This window comes from Vanacampus margaritifer, chromosome 1 (assembly GCF_051991255.1).
Source record: "Vanacampus margaritifer isolate UIUO_Vmar chromosome 1, RoL_Vmar_1.0, whole genome shotgun sequence".
NCBI lineage: Eukaryota > Metazoa > Chordata > Actinopteri > Syngnathiformes > Syngnathidae > Vanacampus > Vanacampus margaritifer.
In genome coordinates this window covers 23753030-23763012 of record NC_135432.1, presented here as the reverse complement: position 1 = coordinate 23763012, position 9983 = coordinate 23753030, and the positions used below count along the sequence as shown (strand labels likewise).

Below are 9983 nucleotides of genomic sequence, written 5' to 3'. Positions count from 1 at the left end.
AAAATTTGTGATTAATTGCGAGTTAACAATTGAAGTGCGATTAATTACAATTGAAAAAAATTATATATATACTGTATATATATAATTGATATATGCCAACACTTGATTATACGACAATGTATTACTGGAAATGTCCTATTATTATTATCAAAAACGTGTGGGAGGAGTGATGAAATGAAACATACATTTGTAACCAGGCTTGAGCAAAATACGCAGCACCTCCACTCTTCACATGATCCAGACTTTACAAGCAGGGATGAGTAATAGAGGGATGATTCGACCAAGCAAAACAAATGCAAAGACAAAACAGCTGTATGCCACATACTGTTGGTAACCATAGTTACCAATTGTGGCTTGATGTGTGACAGCCAGCTGCAACCAGCCCAATTGAAATGGCTGAAAACAGTGTTGAAAATTGCCACACGTGATGACAAATGTGATGTTTTAGAGCAGTGCACATAATAAGAGGAGGTCATGTTTTGTTTTCCGAAATGAATTGCGCTCTCTTTTTCCCTCAAAATGCTTTAACCTCACTAGGGTTAAAAATAGATTCAAAGTGCCTAGTGGAAGCCTGGCACTAACTTCATTTTCATGGTGAGAATGAAAAGCTAGCATGCTGTGCTGGAGGGACTCTGGGGACAGAAACAATAACCTTGAAGATCCAATGACAAATCATTTTGTGCCTGCGCAAGGAGAAAGAGAAAAAAAGGTGCTTTGCTCTGGTGATCCTCCGCTGGCTGTCTCTTCACCATCTCTCTCTCTCTCTCTCTCTCTGATACACTCTTCACTCTAGTGCAGTTTTCATATCACGGGAAATCTTGCCATCTGTTGCGTGGAATGAAAATATGACTACTTTTCGCACAATTTGCTGTTCTCTAACAACCGGTGTTTAATCCATTAATCATCCAAAAATGTCTTGGTTCTATTAGAATTGGTATTTACATAGTCGTCTTCATCAGGCTGCTCACATTTCGACATCATGATACCTAACAGGTGATCAACAGTACCTCGGTGTTGCAAGGCTACCAAAAAGATGTTCTCGGAGCCACTGAGCTGACTGAATGTGAGACTGGAAGGCACAGAAAGGCTTGAAAATGTATTGCTTGATTAATGATTTTTTTTTTTTGCCATTCAGCTCCAAAGAACAGAAACGTGTGTAAAAGGTACTGTGATTTTTTAGTTTTAGTGCATTTTAGTAGTACAAAGCTGGCCGAGACACAGAAAGAGTGAACGCAAGGAGTACAGAAGTGACAAAGCAGCAGACTGGAGAACCATCATGCACATTTGTGGCTGCACAGGAGGAAGGAAAAGAGAGCAGTGAGGCAGTGTGAGAGAGCACAGGAGAGAAGGGGGGGGTTGAAGGCGTGGGAGACATGCGAGTTGAGTCAAAACCCCCCAAGCCACCCCTGCACTTCCCCCTCCCCCTTTGATTTCACTGCTAACGTCAGTGGTGAAAAGATGGGGGGCGTCCTCTTTGCCAAGGCATGCCCAAGACAATGACATCATCATCATCATCATCATCATCATCATCATGAAAGAAGCAGGGGCACAAGGCAAGAGATCAGACTCATGTTCAGGATTTTTTATTTGTTCCTTCATCTTTCTTTTCTTCTTTTTTTGAATTTTGTACTACCCGGTATACTTCATCAAGTCCTTTGAAAGGCTTCTCATAAAAGACTAGTCAGTAGCTGCATGTCACAAAATTAAAATATTTCTCTCTCTTATTTAACATTAAATACTTATATTATATGTGATCGCTTTGGTGCATGAAACAGGTCAGGGTTCAGGAGGAGGCTAAAGAGGACGAGAAAAGGGACTTTTGTTTTCCTTCCGTGTTGTGCTGCAGACGTGTCACTGCTTGGCCTCCTTCTCCGCAAGTCTCTTGGCTTTATTGAAGAGGTAACGGGCTTGGCCTTCATCATAACGCTTCTGCTCCCCTTGGTCATTAACCTGAGTAGAAATAATAGAAAGATATTGCCGTCATACAAAATAGAAACACATTATTATATATATATATATATATATATATATATATATATATATATATATATATATATATATATATATATATATATATATATATATATATATATATATAAAAGTGCATTTTAATAAGTTTACATGGGAAATTCTTTACTTAAGGAACATTTTCCTGATTGTGTAAATTAAACTTCAGCATAGTAAATCTTTGCAAAAGTGTGGATGTCATAAGATTATAAAGACACCACATCAAGGCTCGTCAGTGCTAGGTTTGAAAGTGAAAAAAATCATTTTTTCACCTCCTTAGCTCAAGCAGTCTTTTTAGATTCACAAGGGTTAGCCACGTGCAATCCTGCAGTTGAATTAGACTGCCTCCCCGCTTAAACAGCATGGCCACCCAAGGAACAGCACCCATGGATTTTTTTTACAGTGCAGCTTGTACTCTCCCTCGTCTACCTCCCCAGACAGGGGAGTACACGTGCAACTTCTTTTTTTTTTCCTTTCAACTTTTCCCTTCAGGGGTCGCCACAGTGAATCAGTTGCCTCCATCTAACACTGTCCTCTGCATCCTCTGCTCTCACACCAACTACCTTCATGTCCTCTTCAACTACATCCATAAACCTCCTCTTTGGTCTTCCTCTAGACCTCCTGCCTGGCATTTGGATACTCAGCATCCAATATATTCACTATCTCTCCTCTGGACATGTCCAAACCATCTCAGTCTGGCCTCTCTGACTTTATCTCCAAAGCCTCTAACATGTGCTGTCCCTCTGATATACTCATTCCTGATTCTATCCATCCTGGTCACTCCCAAAGAGAACCTCAGCATCTTCATCTCTGCCAACTCCAGCTCTGCCGTCTGTCTTTTCCTCAGTGGCACTGTCTCCAGACCAAACAACATCGCTGGTCTCACCACAGCTTTATAAACCTTTCCTTTCATTTTAGCTGAAACTCTTCTATGCCCGTTCCAGCCTGCCTGCACACGCTTCTTCACTTCTTTTCCACACTCTCCATTGCTCTGGACTGTTGACCCTAAATACTTAAACTCCTCCACCTTCTTGGTCTCTTCTCCCTGCAGCCTCACTCTTCCACATGGGTCCCTCCCATTCACACACAGATATTCCGTCTTGCTACGAGTAACCTTCATTCCCTTCCTTTCCAGGGCAAACCTCCACGCCTCTTGCTTCTCCTCCACCTGTTTCCTGCTCTCACTACAGATCACTATGTCATCAGCAAACATCATAGTCATTGGAGATTCCTGTCTAACCTCGTCTGTCATCCAGTCCATTACCATAGCGAACAAGAAGGGGCTCAGAGCTGATCCCTGATGCAGTCTCACTTCCACTTTGAACTCCTCCGTCACACCTACAGCACACCTCACCCCTGTCTTACAGTCCTCATACATGTCCTGCACCACTTGAACAAACTTCTCTGCCACTCCAGACTTCCTCATACAAAACCACAGTTCCTCTCTGGGCACCCTGTCATAAGCTGTCTCCAGATCTACAAAGACACAATGCAGCTCCTTCTGACCTTCTCTGTACTTTTCTATCAACATCCTCAAAGCAAATAGTGCATCTGTGGCACTCTTTTTTTGGCATGAAACCATACTGCTGCTCACAAATGTTCACCTCTGCCCTCAGTCTATCTTCAACTACTCTTTCCCATAGCTTCATTGTGTGGCTCATCAGCTTTATTCCTCTGTAGTTGCAACAATCGCCCTTGTTCTTAAAAATGGGCACCGGCACACTTCTCTTCCATTCCTCAGGCATCTTCTCACTATCTAAGATCCTGTTGAACAAGTCAGTCAGAAATTCTACTGCTACCTCTCCTAGACACTGCCATACCTCCACAGGTATATCATCAGGAACAAGTGCCTTTCCATTCTTCATCCTCTTCAATGCCCCTTTTACTTCATCCTTACTAATCTTTGCTACTTCCTGGTCCACAACAGTCACCTCTTCTACTCTTTGTTCTGTCTCATTTTCCTCATTCATCAACTCTTCAAAGTACTCTTTCCATCTTCCCATCACACTACTGGCATCTGTCAACACACTTCCATCCCTATCCTTTATTACCCTAACCTGCTGCATGTCATTCCCATCTCTGTCTCTTTGCCTTGCCAACCTGTATAGATCAGTCTCTTCCTTCTTCCTGTCTAACCAAGCATACAAGTCCTCTTAAGCCCCTTGTTTGGCCTTTGCCACTTCTACTTTCACCTTACTCTGCATTTCCCTGTACTCCTGTCTACTTTTTTCAGTCCTCTCAGTGTCCCACTTCTTCTTAGCTAACCTCTTTCTCTGGATCCACTTCTGCATCTCCTCATTCCACCACCAAGTCTCCTTATCTCCTTTCCTTACAGAGTACACACCAAGGACTGTCCTACCTGTTCCCCTGATCACATTTGCTGTAGTTGTCCAGTCATCTGGAAGCACCTCCTGAACATCCAGAGCCTGTCTCAACTCCTTCCTGAAAGTCATGCAACACTCTTCCTTTTTCAGCTTCCACCATTTCGTCCTCTGCTTTGCCTTTGCCGTCTTTGTCTTCCTCACCACCAACGTCATCCTACACACTACCATCCTATGCTGTCTGGCTACACTCTCACCTACCATTACTTTGCAGTCGCTGATCTCCTTCAGATTATACGGTCTACACAAGATGTAGTCTACCTGTGTACTCCTACCTCCACTCTTGTAGATCACCCTATGTTCCTGCCTCTTTTGGAAGAAAGTATTTACAAGAGCCATTTCCATTCTTTTTGCAAAGTCAACCACCATCTGTCCTTTTGCGTTCCTCTCCTGGATACCAAACTTGCCCACCACCTCCTCATCACCTCTGTTTCCTGCACCATGTCCATTGAAGTCTGCACCAATGCCAACTCTCTCACTTCTAGGGATGCTCTGCATCATTTCATCCAGGTCCAACCAAAAGTTCTCCTTCTCCTCCAGCTCAAATCTTACCTGTGGCGCACACCCACTAACAACACTGATTATCACACCTTCAATTCCGAGCTTCAGTCTCATCACTCTATCTGACACTCTTTTTACCTTCAGGACGTTCCTAACAAACTATTCCTTCACAATAACTCCTACTCTATTTCTCTTCCTATCTACACCATGATAGAATAACTTGAACCCTGCTCCTAAACTTCTAGCTTTGCTCCCTTTCCACCTGGTCTCCTGAACACACAGTATGTCCACCTTCCTCCTCTGCATCATGCCAACCATCTCTCTACCTTTTCCTGTCATAGTTCTAACATTAAAATTCCCTACTCAGTCCCAAACTCTTGGTGTTTCTCTTCTCTTTCTTCCTACGAACACACTTTTCTCCTTTCCTTCTTCGATCAACAGTAGTCCAGTTTCCACCGGCACCCTGTAGGTCAACAGCACCGATGGCGGTCATTGTTAAACCCGGGCCTCGACCGATCCGGTATAGAAGTCATATATTTGATTTGCATGTTTGAATTGGCCAAAGTTTTACGTCGGAGGCCCTTGCTGACACAACGCTCTGTATTTATCCTGGCTTGGGACTGGCACAAGAAGACACTGGCTTGCGCCCCCTTGCGGCACGCGTGTGACTGTTTATTTTTAAATACACGGCAAGTGACTATCATCAGCATTCATGGCTTATTCAGAAGCAGGCTCTTCAATCTGCTCACACCAGGGGGTTGGCACATTCAAGAGCACCTGCCACTCAGCAGCGCTCCGAGCGCTGAGCTGACAGATGGCGCTTTAACTTTATGGCGGGAGAAAGGTGGCAACGCAAAAGACAAAATGTCAGCATTCTGGGACAGGAGTAGGGGTCACCTCTCAAATGGGATGACAATTTCAGATTGTGATGCAGAGCTACAAACGAACTACAGTCACGACATGTAAATGTGCATGTAAAGACAAACCCAGAACACTGACCTCAACCCCATCAAACATTGTTGTGGCATTGTGTGATCCGCAAAAGTTCCACGTCTTGTAGAACATTTACCCAGAAAAGTGGAAGATTTTATTTTTGTTGCTAAGTAGGGATCAACTAGAACATATAGGTGCATTGGCTACACATGATAATAATAATAATAATGTCTGATAGTGAAGGTACAAGTTTATTTGTGTACTTACTCTTAACTGCTTTGGAATGATGTGAGAATATAAGATATACAAGTTTGAATGTAATGCAATGTTATTAATTAAATAAAAAAAGATGAAAAATACCACTTGCCATGAATGTATGAGAAGTTGTTCAATGAATAAGCAATCATTAATGGCTTTGTCTGTTTTTATATCGACTGAGAGACACAATATTACAAGAAAGTGTACATTGTGTTCCCTTGAAATTTCATTCACACAGCAGCTGCAGATTAATAACTATGATTATCCTACTGCTAATGACTACCATCTCACCCAAAGCAGTATTGTGTGTCTCATTGTGTTTCAAATTTTAATTATACACCAAATGTCAGCGTCTTGAAGAAGACGGTAAAAGTTGATTATTCCGGAAAATGTTGGCCACATCTCCAAATGTCATTTCTGAAAACAAGAATTGACTCTCCAAACTATTTTTTTCCTTTTTTCATTTTTACGATAATACAAATATAATACAATTTACACTTTTCATCCACGATTCTTTATTAAGCAAGGAAATGAGCAGTGCAGTGCAATGATGTGCCTCAGACATCTACGCAGTCACGAATATCTCAACTCTGTCAAGCGTGTCGCCATTAACCCGTTGACTATCGAGTTGAAGGCTTGGCGTCTAAAAATAAACACGGCGTGACTTGGACCACAGTAGGTTGCCATGACAACCAGGCTTGTTTTCATGTAAAGGGACGACAGATGAGTCTCTGCCGCCAAGGAAGGCGGGAGGAAGGCAGCCTCGGAGGAAGAGGAGGTAGGAAAGGAGGGAAAGATGCAAGGAAGAAGGAACATGATAGACAAAAGCAAGGAGAAATGGAGATGAAGGGCAAGAGAGGAAGAAGGGAGGCAGATGAGAAGGAAAGAACTGAGTCACAAGATTAGAGGAGACAGACAACACGAGTGTGACCACAAAAACCAAAGTATATGGAACATGAGTTACAGTGGAAGGTAGAAATAAATGATAAGAGAAGAACAAAGGTGAGGGAAAAATGGAGAGAGTTGGTGGAAAACAACAGAAGGGAGCAAGACAAAGGAGAATTAAGCATGAAGAAACGACATTACAGAGGAAATGCTGATTTACTGACTGGTATAAAAAATGGAAGAAAAGAAAAGAAGAGAAGGAAGGGAGGAAAGAACGGGCAAGTTTGGAAAGGGGAAAGGCGAGGGGATAGGAAGTGTTGTGAGCAGGAAAGCAGTGCTCATTGACAGCATGCAAATGCCGCCTTTCTGATAACAACACGATGGCGCTGAACATTGAGAAGTTTCTATTAAAAATTTTAAAAAATCTACATATCCTAAAAAATCTTCAGAAAATGATAATGGATAATCAAAAAACGGCTGGAAATGGGGAAGAAAATTCTGGAAATAATGAAAAAAATCCCTTAAATATTAGAGTAAACATATATATATATTTAAATATATGGAAAATACAACTGCAAATAGGCAAATGGCCGCCAAACCACAAGTATGCAGGATTTGACTGTAACTTTAAGTTGTAATATCACCATTCACCACTAGATGGCAGACATACCTTCGTTTTAATTACACCAGGATTTTAATACCCTATACCACGGAAGTAGGTTGAATATTTTTTTGCAGATTTGGAATAATATACAGGACAAACACAGTACTACCTCAATAATATAAAAAAAATTTGAATGCACAAAATGACTTCTTGCACATCATGTTGGCTTCTTGTTCAGCTTTTTATGTAAGAGATCTCTTTGCGCTGGGGTGCGGGGATACAGTGTGTGGTTATTTTGTCGTTTATTTCAAACCCTTTAATGTTGGGTTAGGATAGTGGCAATACATGCATTAAGAAATCTGTTGTGTAAAATATTAAGAGCATGTATTTTGCACATATGCACATATTTGTTGGTATTTGAAGTGGCATTTTTGTCATACATTTGGTTAAATTGTGGACCCCAGTAAGTAGCACTGATGCAAAATTGTGCTCCCCTCCAAGCATTTGTGTTGCCCATCTCTGATGTAACGTATACATGTGGAATACAGCAAAGTGTGCTAGCAGGAATCTCCACTCATCTCTTATTGCTATTTTGTGGCCCAAAACAAAATGATGGTGCTTCTTTGCGCGGGAGATACCACCAGCCACGCCCCCATCCCCCCTACCCATGCTGTCCTCCTTCCCCAATTTACATGACACCTCCCTCCATGAACACACACACAAGTGCTGAGACCCTGCTGAGCTAAAATGGGAAATTCTATAAATAGAAAGAGAGCGAGCTCAGTGGGGAGGACGCCTGGCTGAGAGAATGGGGTGCTGGGGTGGGGGAAGCACCTGCAGTCAAAAATAGAAGAATCTGTCTTTCATCCAGACTATTTATAGAGCACAACTCGAGCTGAATCTGTCACAATGTCATGAAATATTCATCGGTGAAGCTGCTGCCGTTTCATTGTATCGCTGTCTATTCAAAGATCATGTATGGACTCAAATGCAAATGTAAGCTCTATGTTACAAGTTTTAATTAAGCTGCAAGCACTGATGAATTTGTCATTGCCAGTTGGGAGACATACAGTTGAGAAGACTTAACACAAGTAGTGTTTCACTGCATGCTAGCAGTTCACTACAGAAAAATCGACCTATTTGCTGTTCTTATGCTCAAACTAAATCTCTCTAATATATTAAAGTAAGTAGTAATTTTGTATGGCTTGGGGTGGTGTATATATGGGCAATTATAATTCCTCTGGCATGTACATTATTCTTGGATTTTTTAGGTTTTTTTGTGGCATGGCTGAGTCTTTCAAACACTGTTACACAGTAGTGTCTTGGGATAGGAGTTCAATTCATTCCATGATTATGCTCGTAATGTGAAATCACCTCTCCCCTATGAAATGAATAAAAATGGCATCAATCCGTTCCAGCCTCTACAAGAAAAACTACACTCTAGTGTACTTTGACCTTAGCCACCAGGCAGTATAATGCTAACAAACTGATATACATAGAGCTAGCCAAAACTCTGCAGTAATACTCATCGTTCTTGGCAGAGGAAAAAGAATACATGCCTGTGATTATTACAGTATTGTCTGTCTACATGTGGTCCACCGTTGCATTCAAATATCCGTTTGTCAACAGGGCTATAACACTGCGAGACAAATGCTATTGTTTATCCCATCAACGGCATTTTTCATTGTTTACTTGCATTGTCTTTTTGAAGGCCAAAGGTACACACAACCACTACCAAACATTCACCAAGATCAAGATGAACGTGCCTGCAAAATACGGTGAGTTTTGGAGAATGGTAAACCCATCCTAATGGCTTACTTTCAAAAAGGCCATTGCATTGCATGCTCTAGCTATAACTAGTTATGATGCACTTGATAAGTCAACTAGTAATGAGTACAGCTCAGTAGTATGAAGTAGTAAGAAAATGTTACCATTTCACGTTCCTTTTAGATGTTCTGTTAATTAAATGTTGATGGTTGGTGAACAAAATGTGGTCATCAAGATAAAATAATTCCAGGTTGTATTAATTAAATGTTCCACAGGCTGTGCCTTTTTCTGTGTCACTTAATGTGTAATTCTCTAGTTTGCAGTCCACACAACAAACGTCTTAGTTTGATTTCTTAAATTACCAAGTCAAATCTTCACGGTCAAAGAATAAAACCTATTAGCAGCACAAAAAATACTCCGGCAATAAAAAATAATATTTTGAGGTGATAGAAGGCTAGGATGTGACACAGATCAAGGTACAGTAGTTGTCAATAGTTTTCTAAAAGTAACTAATAATAAGTAAATCATGACCTAAAACGTAACCAACAAAGTGGCCACCAATTTATTATGGGCCACAGATGCCTAAAATCTATAAATCATATAAATTAAAGGTGCCCGTAGTGATGACCGGGCCCTCGCACCACCTT

At 41.4% G+C, this 9983-nt stretch overlaps 1 protein-coding gene across 2 annotated transcripts in view; it reads right to left on the bottom strand.

Annotated features, from left to right (window-relative positions):
- Positions 1–1567: 1567 nt before the first annotated feature.
- acot7 (acyl-CoA thioesterase 7) overlaps positions 1568–9983 on the bottom strand; it is a 41499-nt gene continuing 33083 nt past the window's right edge. For both annotated transcript variants that reach the window (XM_077585465.1, XM_077585457.1), the window contains one exon: positions 1568–1950. In XM_077585465.1, the coding sequence (XP_077441591.1) occupies positions 1852–1950 (99 nt within the window). In that variant the 3' untranslated portion in view covers positions 1568–1851. The remainder of the gene's footprint in view (positions 1951–9983) is intronic.